Below are 21294 nucleotides of genomic sequence, written 5' to 3'. Positions count from 1 at the left end.
AACTCAAGAATTACTCTCATTACCTAGACAACAATTCCAATCATGTTTCCATTGTGATTAGCTTGATAAATTCAGATCTTTTGATTCAATATAAACATGTTTTAGAAAAACTTGGTTGTGGTTGCATGACATCTCGATTCACATAGGAGCATGTTCAAGAGGGATTGACAAAATATTATATATTTAGATTCTTTAGTTGCAACAAACTGTCAATGAACATGAACTAAAACCATAATTTCAAGGCTTGATCCTTGGAAAGATTAACAAAACTTAAAACAAGCTTCACTATTGAAGACAAAATAAATGCCCTTGATCATATAGCACAAATCATTAAAGACCTATAGGCTTTAAATCTTAAGATCTCAAACATAAAATACTTTCCTGTCTATTATTCAATTGGTCATCTTTTCTTCCATAGATGTCCTTACTATACTCCAAAATGTTTCCAAAAAAATCTAGTGTGAACCAAACTTAAAATCCAATGGGTAATTGGTTTGAAGCATGGGATATTATGGCCTCTCAAGGTAGGAATAAGTACATTGTACTTCCAACAAAACAACTTACAATATGATGTGAGGATGGAGGGATTTCAAACACCACAAACAGTACTCTTAGATCAAGGGAAAATCTCCGAATCAGAATTAGGAACATTTGCAAATTGAAAGTGAATACAACATACTAAATTGTTAACGTCCCCATGGGTTAACTGAAAGACATAACAATGGATTGATGCAATGTGTATTGCATTAACCCTTCACAACAAGATTAGGATCAAAATGCTTCCTCATATAATCTAGATCGAAATGTTGTACCTCACTCCCACTTAATTTTCTGGAAACCCAATCCTCAATGAAAGAGCAAGTCCAAGAGACTTATATAAACTGATACATTCCTTCCAAAGCTTGGGAAATGTTGTGCATCATGATGATCATTTTACTGAGAGCAATAATTCATGTAGCAGATATTCTTCTTCATGGAGAACGATATGTCTAATATACAATTTAAAAGATATTTCATCACATTGGTACAAGCAGAAAGTCTGCTTATATTGTTCAATATTTAATGTTTTGATCTCTTCTTGTGGTTCTTAAGATTCCGATGCTTATGCAAAATCTCGGATTTGGAAACATTGTGCTTCAACTTTCTTGCCTCAGGCTTCTTGGTACTGTTTGATAATTGTAAATCATCATTGAGCTCTATGGCATGAGTATTGACTATTGTTGTCATATCCTCGTCCTCGTACATTATGGTACCTTCAAGAAAAAGCAAAAGAACCATTGAAGAGACTGATGAAAAGGTGTACCACATTTCCCTAAAAGGAAATGAGACAGGGCATCAAAGTTCTTCAGACACTAAACCACAGAGATGTGAGCAGCCATATCAAAGCTCAGTCAACATCAGCTACTGTACATCTAAGAAGACAGAACTGACATGCAGGACAAGTTACCATTATCTAACTGCACAGTATTGGATTGATTTTGATCTGTAACATCAGGTTCTTCTTCAGCCTCATTCGAATCCACCTCGCCCAATGCACGCTTCAATGCGAGTCGCCTCTGATATTACAAAGGCATGTTCAGAGTTCTACTGCTAGCCTTATTTTACTCTGGATTTCTATGTGACCACTAGAGTATTAAATATGCTTTTTACAACAAATCACCAATCTTAAATCTGACAATTTCTCAAAACTTTTGTATTGTTCCTGGCTGGTTTCTTCAATTTTAAAATTCAACTTTTAACTTGTAAATGTGATAATGGAAAAGTGTCATTGCATAAATAATACAAAAGCTGCAGCAGAGATGATGGGCAGAAAGATCGGTGTACAGCTACAGGTCTTTGATATATTAGTTTTAAGTTAGCTTTATTTTGTGGCTTAAATTATCAAATATGCATTGATAAGCAACTCATCTCCCTGATGCAAAATGTTGTCATAACATTCATTTGCATAACTATGATACAGCACAGGGGATACAAGCTTGCTAAAAACTCAATATGGCCACTACCTAGACTGGATCTTAATATAATGAAAGGCCCTAATACGTGACCCTTAGCATTGCCATTAGGCATTTATACAAAAGATATGGCAAGTATGCTAGTGAATAATGAGTGGTAAAATGACTATGATCAAACTAATATCGCTACAAAATAACACAGATCCAAACCTCTTTCCGCTCTTCAAGGCGTTTTTCCCTCACTTTGAGTTGCTTCTGTTTTTCTGCTAATTTCCTTCTTTTCTTCTTCCGTTTATGAAACCCTGTTACAAATTGCCTTTCGATAGGGGCAAAATGAAGCACATCAATAGGAAAGTAGATATTAGAAAACATCAATAGGAAAGTAGACATTAGAAAACATGCGTGCTCTAACTAGAATAATCACTGATATCTGCTGCTTATCAGTATTCCAGTTTTTTTTTTTTTTAATTATGGAAGAAATCAAACTGTGAGTTCAAGACTGTATGTCCAAGCACCAACCTCCAGTAATCATAACCTTGGCACTATGAACTATTAAGGGTTGAACAATGAAAAGACAGCGCCCGCAACACAAGCTTGGGATTTGAATCATTTGAGGATGTCTAGACAACAGTGTGACCAAATACAGCTATTTATAGGTGACCCCAGCAAAAGACCAATCATACGTTAAGCTAACAGCAGATCAACCATCCAGTTCAAAAACTATGCATGGATAGATTGGATGCGAGCTCCTCTTCTCCCTAAGTTGCCATCAAGGCCCGTATTTTGGATATAAAATTGAAAGGGGGATCTATCCCTATTATATCAGCTGCTGCCATTTCCGAAGTAATGAAAAATCACATTTCAACGTACTTGCGTTTTACTAAGGATAAGGATTATAATGTTGGGAACATGTTTAAGTTAGAGAAGGATCACATTTCATTTCTGAAAATATATACTGATCCCTTCTCTCGATCACTTCGGGGGCGACTACGACCTAAAAGGTTAGAAGATTATAGCATAGATTTTATCTCTATGGTAACTGCAGGCCAACACGAGGAGATAATGAGTCGAGTAAATGAGCTGTTGGAAAAAGGGTTGATTCAGCCCATCTGATCCCCCTTTTGTTCTCCAGCGTTTTTGGTGCAGAAAAATGATGGTTCATGGTGTGGGTATCATCAGATTCACAGCCCGGAGGATTTGCCTAAGATAGCTTTCATGATATCTTTTGAGTTATATGATGTCATGCCTTTTGGACTTAAAATTTCTCCAAATTAAATATTCCTACCACTTTTAATTAGATGATGGATCGCATCTTCAAGCCACATAGGGGATTTGTGGGGACCTTCTTTGATGACATGATTGTCTTCTCAAAGAATGAGGCAGAGCATAGAAAGCATCTAAACATTATGTTCAATGAGCTACACAAGCATAGGCTAGTCATTAATGACAAGAAGAGTGAATTTTTATTACATGAGATCCACTTTTTGAGACACAATGTGTCAGCTGATGGTATTCAAATGGGCCTTGCAAAGGTTTGAGGCAATACATTCATGGCCATCTTTGAGGAATGTACATGAGATCCGTAACTTTTTCAATCTATGCTCCTATTAAAGGAAGTATGTGCACAATTTTGCTGAAATTGTATCTCCACTCCATGCTTTGAAAAGAAGGGTGTGCCTTTTAAGTAGACAACAATGGAAATTTCAGTTTCTGAGAAGTTAAAGGAAAAGGTGACTTCAGATCCTATGCTTGTGTTGCCAAATCTAAGAAAGTCATTGGTTGTTCGATGTGATGAATGTGGGAACTGACATAGGGTTTGTTTTAATGCAAGACAACCAAGTTGTGGCATATGAGAGTCGTGTTCTCCATGACGTAGAAAGGAATTTGCAAGTTTATGAGAAAGAATTGCTTATTGTAATTTCTGCACTTTCGACATGGAAATACTATATTTTAGGGCTGATTTCACAATGCAAACCGACCATTAGACATTGCACTATTTCTTGACTCAAACTAAGTTGTCTGAGAAGCACATGAGATGGGCCAACTTCTGATCTATATTTCATTTTCAAATTATACATATAGATAGGGAAAAAAATGTGGTGGCTGATCCATTGCTACGTAAGCCTCAAATTTGGCTATCATTATGGTATATCACACTAAGTTGAATGCCATGAAAGATTAGTATACCGCTGATTCGCACTTTACAAATGTATATGATCAACTTTGCAATGGCCAGAGGCATAAGCACTTGTGTGCTCCTTATGCAAGACACAGAGGGATTGATGCTACGGTTAGAGCATCGAAGCATTTCTTTTATTGGTCTTCTTTGAGACACGATATCGAGCAATTTGTCAGGACATGTATCATATGTCGGAAAGTAAAGTATGATAGGCAAAAGATATCAGGTTTATTGTAACCCTTGTCTATTCCAGAAAGGCCTTGCCAAAGCATTGCTATGGATTTTTATCTTTGAGCTTCCTAAAACGCCTGCAAGGAATGATAAGATATTGACTTCTTGGGATGAATACCCAATGGAATGCGAGAAGGAAATGGAGTAAAAGCAATGTTGAGAGTGAGAGTGAGAGAATCCCAAGATGAGTGTCCTAGCACTCACGGTACACAAAGAAAAAAAATGTATTTATATATTAGGGTACAAATAAGGGTGTGTTCACATCCGTATATGTTTATAGACACAGAGATCAAGGGACTTTACACCTAACAACCTCCCACTTAAAGGCCCGAAGTGGCACTTTTAAGCTATCCAACTCCCACTAATCGGATACAATGCTCATACTGAGCCTTTGAAAGACTCTTAGTGCGAACATCTGCAAGGTTATCTTGGGTTTTGACCTTAGTCAGTGTGACAAGACCATCATCCAAGACCTATTGAATGTAGTATCGAACATCTATGTGTTTGGTACGTGCGTGAAACATGGCATTCTTAGCCAAACATATTGCACTCTGGCTATCACAACCAAGCATTGGAGTACGTGAAGAGAGACCAAAATCCTTGACCAAATGACTAGGCCAAATAGCTTCCTTAGAAGCTTCTATGGTTGAAATATATTCAACCTCTATAGTACTCAGTGCCACAATTTTCTAGAACCTTGAATACCAAGAAATAGCCCCACCAACCAAAGTAAAGACATACCAACTGGTAGATTTTCTAGTCTCAAGATCTCCTACCATGTCCGAAACACAGAATCCCTGCAACTCTAGTGTACCCTTTCCATAGCATATACACTTCTCTTGTGTACCTTTTAAATATCTAAAGATACATTTCATTGCATTTCAATGTGGCTCGCTAGGTTTAGACATGAATCTACTAATGAGCAATGTCAAGGTGAGTTGCAACCATGGCATACATCAAAGAACCACAAGCTAATGCATAAGGTATATCCTTCATAGCATCAGCGGTCGCATCATCCTTCAGGCAACAAGCTTTGCTAAGCTTGGTATGTGGCGGTGTCCTATGAGAGAAACAAGTGCTGCCCTCTATCTCTTTTAATGCACATGTCCAAAATGTGTTCAACCGTCCCCAAATCTTTCATTGAGAAGGCTGAACTCAGCTATCTTTTAAGAGTATTCAAAGTACTCTTATGCAACATGTCATCTAAAACCGGTCTATAACTCACATAAAGCAGTAGTCCCTTCAATTAATACCTGGTCTTTTCACATACACACACAAATAGAGACCTCAATCCCTCGCTCAACACCAAATTAGCCCCGAAGACTGGCACCCCTCTCGATATTTCTTTGTCAATTAAAAGATAGAAGGTTACAAAAAAAAAAGTTCCAAAGTACAAAACCTGTGAACAGTTGGCTTTCATCTTTTCTAAGTAAATTTCAGCTTCATAAGGACAGTACAGCATAATATCTAGAATAACATCCCTTTCTGAGTAAGTTTCAACTGCATAAAGACAGTACAGCATATCCAGAACAACATCTCTTTCTGGGTAAATTTGAGCTACATAAGGACAATACAACATATCCAAAACAACATCCCAAGTAGGAAAACATTTTCTGTGACCGTAACTCAATAATTCAAGTGTAGAACTACAATCTGCAGAACTCTGTATTTACTGTTTTTCACCTATTTCTTGACCTATTCTCATTCTTGTTCCATTCCAGATCTGTTCCATACTAGTTGAACTACAAACCCTTTGATCCTAGCATCATTCCAACAGTAAAACAATCTCACAAACAACACTAAATCAGAGCTAAAAACCTTGTTCCTGTGTGGCGTAGTCATCACTTTCTTTAGTTCTTGCATTACAGAAGCAATCAGTTGCTCCCAAACCTGGAAGTGAGGCTCTTGCCTCAGCAGAAGTGCAAAGAAAACACAGAACTGTACATTCAATTAAATCAGCCCATCATGCAAAGCATTTCCTTTGAGAATAGAGAGAGAGTTGACCAGAGGGAGCAAGCTCTACCTCCATATATGAGTCAGAGACGAAGTACTCTCCATAGTTGTTGTACTTGCAGCAATCTGTCCTCAGCCCCTGAAAACTTCACGCTCAAATCTGCCCCTCCTACCTATTACGTTTTTTTTTAATGCTCTCTCTATCTCTTTTGGAAATTTGTGCCCAAATTGTGACAAATGGCATACATATAACAATTTTCCCATTTAAACCTTTCGGTCTAAAATTCTCCATGATTGGTGCAAAATTTGACCTCAGAATAGACCAAAGAATTAATCCTCATGCAAAAAACGAAGATAATGACGCGAATAGATTTTGGGGTCCAAAAATAGTAACTCCCTAAATTTTAGGGATGGTAATCCCTGCATTCCTCAAGTTGTTCTGAACAATTTTTATCATTGCAACCACATCAACAAGTGTAATGTGGCTCAATTACAGTGACTTTTATTCTGTGGGCATTCTTACATGTGCATCTTTTATCTTGGCCAAGCTCATTGTCTTGCACCATCTCCAATGGCTAAGCACACAGTCCCAAACCACTGACATTCTATTCTTCAATGCCCATTCAATATGGAACCAGTCCCAAGGCTCAGACAAACCATTAGTCTAATTTGTCGCAATGGCTGCCTCTTCTTGCCATGCAAAGATCCCTGCTTAATCCAAGAGAACTCTAGGGATAAAAAGCAAACAACTAAAGAAAAAAAAAGTAAAATATTTATATAAGTAAATAAGAAAAGTAACTGCAAAGAGTATCACCACCTGGTGTAAGGCTTCCATCATCAACCTTTTTAGTGTATAAGCAGTAATCCGCATGATTGTGTTTAAATCCATGGCTGAGCATGAAGATATCAAACTTTTTATACCATTGTCTAGGGGCTTGTTTCAGTCCATATAAGCTACGTTTCAGGTTACAAACCAAATGCTCTTTCCCTAGAATAGCAAAACCTTCGAGATGTTTCATCTACAACTCTTTATCCAGGTCACCATGAAGACAAGTAGTCTTCACATCCATCTGATCAAACTCTAAATCCAAGGATACACTAAGAGCAAACAAAACACGGAGCGTAGTCATCTTCACCATCGGTGAAAAAGCCTACTGGAAGTCTATGCCTTCCTTCTGTATATAACCTTTAGCAACCAAACGCGCTTTGGGCAAAGGCACAAGCTCCCATGTGTTATTTGCATACAGAGACTTCATCTCTTCCTACATAGCAAGCTTCCACTTTCTCTTGTTTTCACATGACTGTGCCTAGAGGCTCATCTTCATTAGTCAATAAAATACAATCCAAAGATGGTTGGAACCTCTATGGCTGCCTTTTAACATGTGTAAACCTTTTTACCCAATGATTTGTATTGTTAGACAATGGGTGCAAATTAAACTAGCAACATCTCCTCTCTCTCTCTCTTGCAGGCTGAATATACTAAAATGCCTCTCTTCAACCTCTAAAGACATTTTCAATCTTGCATGGGCATTTTTGACAAGTCGCAGCCTTCCCAAGTGGTTTTTACAGCATTATCCATAATTAAATATTAATTTTAAATCTTTGAATATTGAAAAGTAATCTAACAATTACTTTGATGCCCTAAAAAATAATCTAATTGGCCAATAATTAATTTGGCTAGGCAACTTCCAATCCCGAGTGTCTCTGCCCCATCTTTAACCATTAGATTGGTGTTAGGTACCATTAAACGCCACTTCTCTAAGTGTCACCAACTGACACTTATGACCAAATGAATGACCTAGGCCAATAATTGGCATCAGATACCACCAAGTACCTATGCGGCATAACTTATAACTTTTGCCTTTAACATTCCATGATTTTCTCAGGTCGCGGGCTCGTAAATTTACTCTAACCCCAGTTACATCTCACATATGCAACATTTACTTAACCATGTGATTAAAAAATAATATACATGTTAAATAAAATTTCAAAAATACATATCCTCATGACAGCCCTCCCCCTTAAAATCCTTGCAATCATCCTCGATTGCACTAACAGATGTATCAAAAGCAAATTAGTGGATTGAAATTTCCACAAGGCATCATACTTAACACAACATTGCACAATGTTGCTCAACCATTCTATATACCCAACACATTCTAAAAATTACCAACCAATCATAACATAACATAAGACTCACAAATAATCTTAAAAACATTGTCAGATTATGATATGACATATCTATTTCTCATGAGCTCAACTCATTTGGCAAAACCAAACCATAGCATGGCATAAACAAGCATAAACCATGGCTAAACACCAATGGCATCATAACATATACTGTTGTCCATGGAACCAAATATAAACCATTGAAAACTGAGCATAATCTAATCATAAACTGATCACTATACTGATCTGAGAATTCATTCACAAACTACTACAAATGTGACCCTCCTATTCACAAATAAAACATTTATTTACACCCATCAATTCCCTACATGCCAATGTTTTCGAGCCCTTTCTTTGTTGTTTTGGCCACTTTTCAGGTTGTTTTTCAGGTCTGCCCCTTCTCTTAGCCCTAAACAACTTTTAATTTGGCTCCTCCCCACTCTCTAGAAAGCCTAAACCCTTCCCACACAGCAAAGCATCGGCTATAGCAGCAATCTCTACAAGCTGAGACTATCCAAGGTCAAGCATTGCATTTCCTTCATTCCCATGTGAATGTTCATGTTGAGAGGCATCATCGTTGCTTAAGCCCATCTCACTGTATGAAGATATATTGCTGTAATTTCTCGACTGAGAGTAAAAATCAGCACTAGCACAAAGGTTTGGCTTGCAATTAGGTGCCTTCGGTGTACCAAATCAAGGGATTGATTGATAATCCCGACAATGGAACCATAAAACCAGTCTTCCTTTCGTGGATGGGTGGTAATTTCCTAATTACAACTTAGTTACAGTAATAACATTTATTACAAAACTATAAAATTGAAATTGACACCTTGTTGGCCCCAAAACTGGTATCCCTTCGGTATTTATTTAACTTAATTGAAGAAGAAGAAGATGTACAATGGGATTCTCCCAATCCCTTTCGCTATTCCAACTCCCCTTACTGTCCAAAATGACCAGCAAGTCTTCAACCTTATTTGCCCCTTAATTCGGCCAGTCAATTAGCCTTCATCCACTTTGATGAAGATGAAAAATGCCCCAAATTCATTGATTTGCTTGTCCCTCCACTTCAATTTGACTAAAAATAACTTCAATTTGACTAAAAACAGCTTCCCATTTCAGACACACTTTTCGAGGCTACTGCTAAACTCCAATTTATGTTGCAAATTAGGGTTTACAACAAAGAAATCTGAAATTTCTCAACCTCTGGCAATCTCAATGCTGTAATCTTCGAAGCAAGGCTATAGAAAGCCTAGGAGATGAGAGAGAATGCTGAGGAGAGAAATTTCTCTCCACGAAGAACTGAAGAAAATTTGTCATTTACTGCTACTGCCCTCTCTCAACAACTTGTAGATGCAAAGAACCAAAGAATATGAATCATTTACTGCTGTTGCCCTATCTCAACAATCGGTAGATGTTGTCACCTTCTGTTGATTGGTCTTCTCCTGTCCCTGGCTACCTCAGAAGGTCCTCCAATCGCTGCAAATAAAACCAGCAACATCTCCTCCCTCTCTCTTGTAGGCTGAATATACTAAAATGCCTCTCCAAGCTCTAAAGACGTATTTCAATCTTGCATGGGCATTTTTTACAAGTGGTAGCCTTCCCAAATGGTTTTTCCAGCATTATCCATAATTAAATATTACTTTTCAATCTTTAAATACTGAAAATTAATCTAATAATTACTTCGATGCCTTGAAAAATAATCTGATTGACCAATAATTAAATTGGCTAGGCAACTTTCGTTCCCGAGTGTCTCTGCGCCATCTTTGACCATTAGATTGGCATTAGATACCATTAAATGTCACTTCTCTAGTGTCACACAACTGACACTTAAGGCCAAATGAATGACCTAGACCAACACCTCGCACCAGATACCACCAAGTACCCATGCGATATAACTTATCGCAACTTTTGCCTTTGACATCCCATGATTTTCTCGAGTCTCGCACTCGTAAATTTACTCTAGCCCTAGTTACACTTCACATGTGCAACATTTACTTAACCATGTGATTAAAAATTAATCTACATGTCAAGTGAGGTTTCAAAAATACATGTCCTCATGACACAAAGTATCGTACACCCCCATATGAAATAACATGCATAGTGCACATATCAGAGTGTACTAAATCAAGAGATTGGACTTCTTAACGATACCAGAGTAATAAGGAGACTTCACATGTTACCCATTTATGCAATCATTATCATTAAATGTCTTTATTGCTCATATGGCCAAGTCTTTTGTGTCAAAGTTCCATCTGTGAGTAAACTTCAGCCACAACCAAAAACTTACTAGGTAATGCTTCACAATGCAAAAAATATAAAGTCTCTTTTTTGCTACCTTTAACAATCAGCATAGAGCCCTTGTGGACCTTCCAAGATCCACCACCAAAAGTAGTAAAATATCCTATTGCATCAAGCTACCCAACTGACAATAGACTTTTCTTTATACCAAGTACATATCTGACATCCTGTAAAATTAGCTCTTGGCCGGTTTCAAGGCCAAGTGCATGGTAGCTACACTCTCTATCTCATATGCATAGTTGTTGCTCAAATAAACCTTGCCTAGGCAACTTGCAGTGTATTCTGAAAATGACTCCAAAGAGGGAGTAACATGAAAAAAGGCACCGTTATCCACTATCCATGATTGAGACAACCCATCACGAGCAAAAAGTAAAGCATCAATTACCTCCTTTTTGGTAATGTGCATATCACCTCGTGCTACCATAACATCTATATCATTGAATGAGGCTGCAACAAGTATCTCTCCAATGTCAAAGAGTTCTTCGAGTCATTAGGCGCACGAGCTTACTCATGAGCGGTTGTTTGTGGACTCTTGGTTGAGCTTTGGGTTGATAGACCATTTGAGGATTCAAGGATTAAGCACCCATCCTTTTGTTTTTCTTTTTTCTTGTTTTGATTGACGTTTTTGAGCCTTGGTTTTTGGGACATGAGATTGAGCATACAGCACTTCACAGTTAGACACCCACAGCAGGATGTGACCCTCATAGTATCCTTGGGCTCACAACAAGGCTTTTGGAACCCAGTGCTACTCGATCACATGTGAACTATAGGAGAACCAAATCCACCATTTAGACCTAAAGTTTAAGGCATGTACACTATGCATTTCCACCACCTAGATGCTATTAGCAGTCACGCTTATCATGCCTTGTCATCTCCTGCCTGTGAGCCTCAATCTGAGTCAGACAAGAACTTTAGAAGCTCTAACTTGTCTATCACTTGTTTTGACGGAGGAGGTAGCTCATTCTAGAGCACTCAGTTTATTGCATTTCAATGTATTTTCTCCTCCAGTTGGGATTTTATGTGCATTTCCTGGGGCAATTTCTGCATTATTCAACCTGCCTCACCTATCGAACATTGTCCACCCTTTCCAGGATTTTTCTGAGCATTCCTAGCATTTTTACCAGAATTAAATGCTGGTCGGACATATTTTTTGCCTCAAATTTCAAGTCAATCAGTTTTTTGGGTTTTTTGGCTATTTATAGCCATTTCCTACTTGGCAGTCAGTTAGATTATCATCTTCCCTCCTTCCTTGGTAGGTGCACACTCCAACCCCATTGTCTTCCTCTGTCTTCGGTGCTGCCGTCATCATCAACCTGATCTGGTGCCCTCACTAACACTCCAGGCTACGTGCAGGGACTGATCAGTCCACAGCTTTGTATTCAGCATTCACTTCAATCAATGTAGTATTTCTTCCTTCATTTTCTGCTTCCTCTCTCTCTCTCTCTCTCTCTCTCTCTCTCTCTCTCTCTTCAATGTTCCTTCTTCCGTTGCGCACTCTCACATGGTATCACAACCTACCTGAGAGCACGGAGAAGAGCTTCCATTGCACAGGAGGACACCATCAAGTGCAGCCCTTCTTCCCTCCTTTCCAGCCCTTGGCAATGCTGTCCAGGCTGAAACACAACCTTCCGTACCTGTATTTTGCTATTTTGCAGCATTAGGAGTAGGCAACAGTTTTCTAGGTGTTTGCAGCCTGCGTTTGCATCAAACGCAGCCAACAGGAGGTCGTCCACATTAGCAGAGGAGACGTCATCATCTAGAGAATAGGCGGTACTTTTTCTCTCCAGGCGGCAGCATTTTCTCTCTCCTCTTGCAAGTGACAGCATCTTCTAGGTCTTTTCTAACATAGGCGGCTCCATCTTGACTGCCGTTAGTTGCAGATTATTTGGTGATTGCAAATATATACAAAGATGTCTTATCACCAATTCTTTGTTGACTCAAAAGGATGTCTCTATTCCTTCCTCTAAGAGACAGAGAGACTTTCGTGCTAGTTCACGCGACGATCGGAGGTCACCTAGCCCATTTGTACGAGATCCCTCTATTCCCCGTTCTCTGAAGGCTCATTCTATTGGCCTTCATATGCCTTCCATGGCAACCTCTATACAAGTGCCCATACTCCCTTCTTTTCCCAAAGAAGACCGGCTTGATGGTTCCAACTACTCGCTTTGGTCATGTAAGGCATAGTTGCACTCGTACGTAGTATGAACTGGTTTGTACTATACGGTTCGTACCGTACCGTAAAAATTCATACCAAAAAACAAGCACCTTTTTTTTTTTGGGCGTGGTTGTTGTTGTTGTCAGAGTGCAGCGGTGCGGAAGCGTAGGACTGAGAGAGAGAGAACGCAGAGAGAGAAGGGAGAGAAAGAGACAGTGGACGATGAAGATCTGCTGTATATAGAATGCTGAATACAAAGATATACACGGGCGCAGTGCGCTGGACTGCGTGTCTCCACCTCGACGATGCGACCTGCTGTCCACCTCGAAGTCTGCTGCAGTCTGCACTGTCTGCTGTCTGAAATCTGTGAACAGAGACAGAAAACTGCGCGTCACCAGTCTGTAATCTGCGTCAGAGAAGAGTGTATAGACTGCTGAAAGTGTCGACTATTAAATAGTCGAAATCTGCCACGAACTGGGGCGCCAGAAATGGGGCGCAGCCTGGAAATAAGTCGGCTGCATTAAATGCAGCCGACTGGGCTGCAGACAGTCGGACTGCCACGTGGCAGTCCGACTGCACAGTCCGACTGTGCAGCTGCTGGTCCGACTGTGCAGGCTATGATCTCTAACAGTTGTTGGTGGTGGTTTGGGCTGTTGACTGTTGTTGTTGTTGTGGTGGTGGTGGTGATTTTGTAGCCTTGATCAATCAACCAAGAAAGGGGGTGGAAGCTTGATTAGACTCCTCGTACATGTTTTGTTATGATTTATCCTAGAGCCAAATGCCAGACATAAGGTATTCAAGCAGTTCCAAACGTTTCTAATTGATGTCCCATCATTTTTCACAATATGTTAGTGTCATCAATAAATAAATTCAGCACCATTTGAGAATCATCAAGTAGCTTAATCCTATTGATTTCTTTGGCGTATTACCCTCAAGTATTCATCTTATATACTCCAATTGCATCTTTACAGGATTCTGTCCTAGTGCATGTGCACAGATTGCGGAAAGCAATGGAAGTGTGCTTCTTTATACCAACAGAAGACATTTGCCCATCGGATTACTCTTGAGAAGACATTACAGATGCTCGCTATTGATGATTCTTCTTCCATGAAGGATCACATCAACAAGTTTGAGGACATGAGGGATGAGCTTGCGTCCCTTGGCAGGATAATCTCTTCCAAGAATATGGCCATGATTCTTTTGCCTCAGCTGCCATCTCCCCAATTTGATGTCTTTTAACACCAACCTTCTTACATCAAGAACCCGTGAGAAGCTTTTTTGGGAGGAGCTTGCCCCGCTTGTTTTGGAGCATGACGAGCGTGCCAAAGAGGTAGAAAGTGGATCCACCTCCACCAAAGCTTTTGTTGCAGGTTCAAGAGGGGTGGCACAAAAGAAAGGGAAGTCACAGGCTAAAAAAGAGAAGAGTTCTTCAGATTTTGACTCCGACTCAAAGAAGCCTAAATGCCCATACTGTGGGAAGGGGACACATCCAAAGGAGAAATATTGGAAGAAGTACCCTCACCTTCGTCCAGGAGAGAAGGATGGAACTAAAACATCCGAGCCTTCTACCTCTACTCCGGCGCTTACCCATGAGTCAATGTTCCTTCATATTGTCGACTTGGAGGAGCCTTCTTCAGTGGTTGCCTCATCTTCTGAGAGGCCTTGGCTGGTTGATAGTGGAGTTTCTAGTCATATGACTCCCCAAGGTGATTTATTGCAGGATCTATGCCCTTCTAAGGGTTCAATCACTATTGGTGACATTGTTTCGGTGCCTATTTATGGTGTTGGCACTTTGCCTTTATTTTTCGACTACACGTCGAGCTCCCTTTCCCAGGCTCTTTATGTTCTGGACTTGGGTTTTCCACTCCTCTCAATCTATGGCCTTACTAGGCTTGGTACCCAAGTTGTCTTCACCGAGCAAGCCATTTGTATTGAGGATTCTTCTACAGGGGCTATTATTGCAATAGGTTGGCAGGATAGCGGGCTTTATAGGCTATATTCTCCTTCTCTTATGCAAGGTCCTCTGAGGCAGTTGTCTATTGCAACACCCATTCGCACTTGTGCACCCTCTTTTCCACAGGTTCCTTCCCATCCCCCACCCTCTCCTCTGGTGGTTCCCTCATACCCCCCATCCCTTTCAGAGGGCAATGATCTCGGTGATGCGGTTGTGGATTTCCTGGCCCCTACTATTTTAGAGGGGGCTTCCCAAGATCGCGAGGAGTTTCTTCATCGATAATCTTCATCGATGAACTTCATCGACATTGGTATTCTTCTTGCCACCCCAAGATCCGTTTCTCCCTTGGCCTTTCACCACATCCAGGATCTGAGAGGGGGTGTTAGCAGTCATGTTTGTCATGCCTTGTCATCTTTTGCATGTGAGCCTCAGTCTGAGTCAGACGAGGACTTTAGGAGCTCTGACTTATCTATCACTTGTTTTGACGGAGGAGGTAGCTCATTCTAGAGCACTCAGTTTATTGCATTTCAATGCATTTTCTCCTCCAATCGGGATTTTATATACATTTCCCAGGGCAGTTTCTACATTCTTCAACCTGCCTTACCTGTCGGACATTGTCTACTCTTTCTAGGATTTTTCTGAGCATTCCTGGCATTTTTACCAGCATTAAATGCTGGTTAGACATATTTTTGGCCTCAAATTTCAAGTCAGCCAGTTTTTGGGTTTTTTGGCTATTTATAGCCACTTCAAGCTTGGCAGTCAATTAGAGTATCATCTTCCCTCCTTCCTTGGCAGGTGCACACTCTGACTCCGTCGTCTTCCTCCATCTTCAGTGCTACCGTCATCATCAGCCTGATCTGGTGCCCTCACTAATGCTCCGGGCTGCGTGCAAGGACTGATCAGTCCACAGCTTTGTATTCAGCATTCATTTCAGTCAGTGCAGTATTTCTTCCTTCATTTTTTGCTTCCTCTCTCTCTCTCTCTCTCTCTCTCTCTCTCTCTCTCTGTGTTCAATGTTCCTTCCGTTACACACTCTCACAGATGCAACATTTGCCTTTGTAACTTCTTTTGAGGGAGCTTTTTTTTTCTTTCCTTGTTTCTTTCGCTCTTTCTCTTTTTTATAGTACCGGCAATCAGGCTTTTTATGCCCTTTACGCCCACATTGATAGCAAGTAACATCCTATTGTTTGCTCTTGCTTATACTACTACTTTTGCCTTTATTTCTTGCATTACCCCTCTTCTCTAACCTGCCTCTAGGATGATAGGCCAAACCACTGCTTTCTACACTAAACTTTCTTTTGATCTCCTCATTGACAATAGAGCCCTTAGCACCATCAAAGGTTAAGGCAAGGTTGTTGCTTAGTGAAACAACCAAAGACTCCCAGCCATCAAGCAAAGTCATCAATAAGAAAATAGCCTTCAGTTTATCATTGAAGGGCTGCAAACCAAAGTCTTGCAGCTGACTCAAAATCCCTATGAAAACACTCAATGCTCCAATGTTGGCTTAGACTCATCCAACTCCATGTTCACAAGCTTGTGTCTGAAAAATGACAACCCAACCTGTGCGAGCAGAAAACGAGCCTGAAGCACTATTGACAGATTCTCACCTGCCTCGAAAAGTGTGCACACCTTTGCCGCAGTTTGTTGGGATGAGTGCACAATGAAATGCGAGACAGAAATGGAGTAAAAACAATGTTGAGAGTGAGAGTGAGAATCCCAAGATGAGTGTACCAACAATCATGGTACACAAAAAATAAAATGTATTTATATGTTAGGGTACAAATAAGGGTGTGTTCACACCCATATATGTTTATACACACGGAGATTAAGGGACTTTACATCAAAAGGGACTTTACACCCAACATAATCATTGTTTGCAAGTTCAATAAGCAAGCCCATTTCATTCTAGTGAGAAAGAAGATAAAGGTTGATCGTATGGCATGCTTATTTTTGCAACATGTGTTTGAGTATCATGGCATGCTAGAGTCGATCATCAATGATCGAGTGAAAATATAAGTACCGAGCTGAAATTTTATTCGTCATTTCATCTAAAAGCAGATGGTCAATCAAAAGAGGTAAATTCTATAGTGCTTAACCTCTTGAGATGCTATGTATCTAAGCATAAGTCAGAGTGGAAAAAGTATTTGCCTTTGGTAGAGTTTGCATACAATAATATAGTGCATAGTTTCACTAAAATACCTCCATTTGAGGTTATGGAAGTTGGCAAAAAAGTGCCCCCTATTTTGCATACAAAGGACACAATCTTTGAGGCCAGATTGGTATATAGAAAATATAGATGCAGCCTATGCAAATGTTAAGTATGCTCTTTAGAGGTCTCAAGAGAAGCAAAAGAAGGCAATTAATCGCAATAGACGTACTTTGCAGTTTACATAGGGCAATTATGTGTTGTTGCATTTTAAAAAGGCAAGGTTGAAAAAGATGGAAGATAGAGAGATTGTATACAAAATTAAGTATAAGAGAGAAAGATCAAAGGTAAAGTTTCCAAAAGGTATTTGATAAAGTTTCAAAACTATTTACCAATGGATGCTAAGTAGATGGAAAAAAAAGATTGGGTAAACCATCCTCACTTGTTGTTGTAGTTTTATCTCGAGGCATTTCAGTTAGAGCCATATTTGGATCAAGCTCAATTAGGTTCAGCAAAGCAAGGGTCCACAACATTACCCAATGCTCAAGGGAGAGGTAGAATTTCCAATCCTCCAGTGATGGATGGCTCTCGTATATAGTGGATCTCGGATGTATTTAGCATGCATCCAAGATACTCCACCAACAGTGTGTCTGCCATGAGGTTACTATTTAGTATACTGGTTACTATAGTTGGTATATAGATGGATATGGTTTTCACTACAGCTTTGAAACTGTACATTTGCATAAGTGTGCATTGGTTTGTGTTAGATTTATTTATCCCCATGTATGAATACACATTATGATGTATAAAAGTGTGTGTTTAGATATAAACACCTTTTACACCACTTAGCATTAAATAAAGGTCAAAGGTGTAGATGGATATCTCAATTTATATATTTAGGCCCTATTACTTGTACTATCATCCAAACTATCACATCAATCTATTCACCTTGTTATGTACTTGCAAGAGCTCTCTCTCTCTCTCTCTCTCTCTCTCTCTCTCTCTCTCTCTCTCTCTCTCTCTCTCTCTCTCTCTCTCTCTCTCTCATGAAAGAGCTTCATCCTCCATAGCCTACTAGGCACACATCAGCTCCATACCTAACACTAGTACCAAAGCATCAAGATTCCTTACCTATCCCTTTGTTGTTGGCAGTAACTAACATTAGCATCCAACCTGCATTTTGTTAATTCTGGCTAGCCTGTCTAACACTAACCTAGCTCTTTTTGGATTGTATTTGCTATTGTGCTAAACTCCTTCATAGCCTATTTGTTGCAATTTGAAATCAGTCGGAGTATGACACACTCTCCAACTCATACCCTCTATCCCAACCCTAGAGACACGAGAGTTCGGGATAAATATTCAGTTTGCAAATGTATTTGCTGCATTGAGCATCGTATATATTCATTCACTCATTATTCATCTTTAATGTTCATATCTCTAAGTTACCCTAACCCTAATTGTGTCCTTTATCAATCTATGCTTTGTCATACGATTGTGTCTGTTATCTACAAACAAGTATTTCTTTATAGTTATGTCCTACAAGACATCTTTCGAGGTATGGGATAGATTAAAGCTTATGTACGAAGATCCGTCAATCATGCAAGCTATGACTCTCTATGGACAATTACAAAATATCTAATTCAAGGAGACTTACACAATTCATTCATTTCTTCTTTATATGACACAGATACAAGATCAGCTTCACAATTTACCATCCACCCTTCCCAAAGTCCATCTTGTGGGGATTGTTCTCTACAAGTTACCTCCAAAATGGTGTGTCTAATTCCTTACAAGCTCAAACGTCGGTGACACCGATCTGCTTTGATCATGACCTATATGTTGCTTGAGTATGAGGCTTATTTGCATTTACACAAATGTTATCATCTCGTTCTGGTGGCAAATATGATGCTTTTGTTGCTTCACAAAGGAGTGACAAGTAGAAGAAGAAGAAGAAAAGTTAGTGCTACCATCAAGGTAAAAAGGAACATCTCTAAAAGAATTGTTGTAAGAAACACACAACCGAAGGAGGAGGAGGACTCCTCCAATGAGTCATTGTCATCTTCACATTCAAACTCTGATTCTAACCAAGTAACTAGGCTGCATCAACCTCTTCAACTTTTGAGCCCTAGGAGTACTGTTATCCCTCTCAATTCTCCAATGCCAAAGGGGTACGAGAGGGTGGTGGTGGTGGTAGGACATCTAAGCCTCATCCATAGCAAGTATGATGGATCCTAAGTGCAACTTTCCACAACATTGACTAGCAAATTTAAATCTTGGAGCTAGTTTACCCTTCAGGTTCATGAAGAAATGTTTGACAAAGAGCGATCTTTGCTCCTAGCCTACTCTCACATGAGGACATGAGAGGATACTTTGGTAGTCTACCTAAAAGCAAGGAATTCATTATAAGCATTGAGATTCAACTATTTCTACTCTCTTTGGTCAAGGATTAGTATGATCGGCATCAACATCAACATCAATGTCCTTTCAAGGCACCTTTGTGGTGGTTTGATCACCAGCTACTTGGGTATCCATGGTCCTATTTGATTGTCATTTCTTGTAAATACTATGATGATCCCTTAAGCACTCTATATTTTATTGTACTAATTACCCATTATCTAAAAGAGGGTATTAGCAGTATGCATATCTTGGGTGCCAATGTGGTTACCCTCAATGCTAGAACCCCAATTAGAGTGCATTTCAGTTTTGAGTCAAGTTAATTAAATGTGGCTGACTGGTATTTGCAGCCATATTAAATGTTGGCCAACTACATTATTTGATGTATTTATGTTTGCCTATTCATAAGCTGCTCCACTCTTCCGCTGCAATATTCATCAAATATGAGCACCCTACTCCCATTGGAGAGAGAGATTGCTGTATTTTGTTGGCTACACTCAGCCCATACCTTTGTACTACTCTTGAGCCTTGGTGTATGGATTCCATTTCCAAGTTTATACTCTCTAAGTTCTTTTATCAGCACCGTCTCTTTGCTTCTGCTGCTCCTCACTCTTATGATAGAAGTGCCCTCACCTTAGTACAAAAGTGAAGAATGGAGCAAAGAAGCCTCTTCATCCATATATGCTTCCACCTTTATGACCAAGTTTGTTATCCTTGGCATCCATCACATGGAGGACTCTTCCTTGGCTTGCTCTTCTTCTAAGAGGCTCATTGAAGTATCATTTAAGATTGAATGCAATAAGACAACTCCTTATAACTCACAAGCAAATAGGTAGGTAGAGAGTAGCAATGAACAACTTGTGGGTATTGTTTTGCAAATTTTTTCTAAGGGCAGAGTGACAAGGATTATGGGAGTGGGGGCCTACAATACGACCTTCAAATGAACCGTTGGCCACACCCCCTTTAAGTTGATTTATGATGACGAGTGTCTGCTCCTTTAGATCAGCTGCAATTTCAGCCATACTCTCGATAAGCACTGATCTATTTTCATAGGCAGATGTTCGTAAAGGCCATGCAGGAACATCTTGCCAAACTAGATATAGCGATTGCACAAATTGGGGATAGCAAGAATACACCACAGACGTATGTGTAGACTAAGGTTCCTACTGTAGAATGTACAGGCTAAGGTACCAATAGGTTCTTTGTCCGGAATAGAAGTGGCAACTTAACCAAACTCATGAATCAGTTTCCTCTCTCGGAAATTGAGAGAACCAGTAACAGATTCAGTTTGGAGCCCTGCAACCAACCACCTAACTGCAAGCAAAAAGCTAAACGTAGTTGTCCACAGACATGCATACTGTTATGTCGAGACAATCGCAACTCAAGCAATACAAAAAAAGGCGGTCGTGGCACGATTAGTTTGTATCTTACTTTACTTACTTGCGAGCGTCCGGATCAAACACTACGACCAAGCCCTTGTTCCTTCGCACTCTCTTGGAGAGATGGCGAGTTACTGCACCGCGCGGAGGCCCCTCTTCGTTGCCATAACCTTCGTCCTCTTCCATGGATGCTCTTGTCGTAATAGAATTATACTTCAATACGGAGCTCAGAAATGGTTCTTTCAGGGGAATTTACCAAACCACCCCTCCTTTTCGACCAAATACCCTAAAATCCCCTCCAAAATTACCATGGTAATTTAATATTTGGAATTACCAAAAATAGTCATAGGATGATATAATGAGGATTTTGATGGTATTATATGCAAACAATATAAAAAAGCTTACGATTTGTGGAGACAAATGTCACTATTAAGAAAAATATGCAACATTATTTTGGCAATTGTTTATATTTGAGGGCTAATTT

General features: G+C 39.7%; 1 protein-coding gene across 1 annotated transcript; it reads right to left on the bottom strand.

The window, feature by feature from the left end:
• Positions 1–850: 850 nt before the first annotated feature.
• LOC148037611 (ribosomal RNA-processing protein) lies at positions 851–21056 on the bottom strand. Its single transcript, XM_087676563.1, has 4 exons — positions 20872–21056; positions 2163–2268; positions 1448–1556; positions 851–1253 (listed from the first exon to the last, which is right to left on the bottom strand). The coding sequence occupies exons 1-4, from the start codon at positions 20994–20996 to the stop codon at positions 1060–1062; spliced, it is 534 nt and encodes a 177-aa protein (XP_087532689.1). The 5' UTR covers positions 20997–21056; the 3' UTR covers positions 851–1059.
• Between the last annotated feature and the right edge of the window lie 238 nt (positions 21057–21294).

Source organism: Lygodium microphyllum, chromosome 4 (assembly GCF_053477565.2).
Source record: "Lygodium microphyllum isolate KBCC chromosome 4, Lygodium_microphyllum_v1.1.10, whole genome shotgun sequence".
Taxonomy (NCBI): domain Eukaryota; kingdom Viridiplantae; phylum Streptophyta; class Polypodiopsida; order Schizaeales; family Lygodiaceae; genus Lygodium; species Lygodium microphyllum.
Note: the sequence above shows the minus strand (reverse complement) of the source record. Positions and strands in the feature narration are given on the sequence as shown.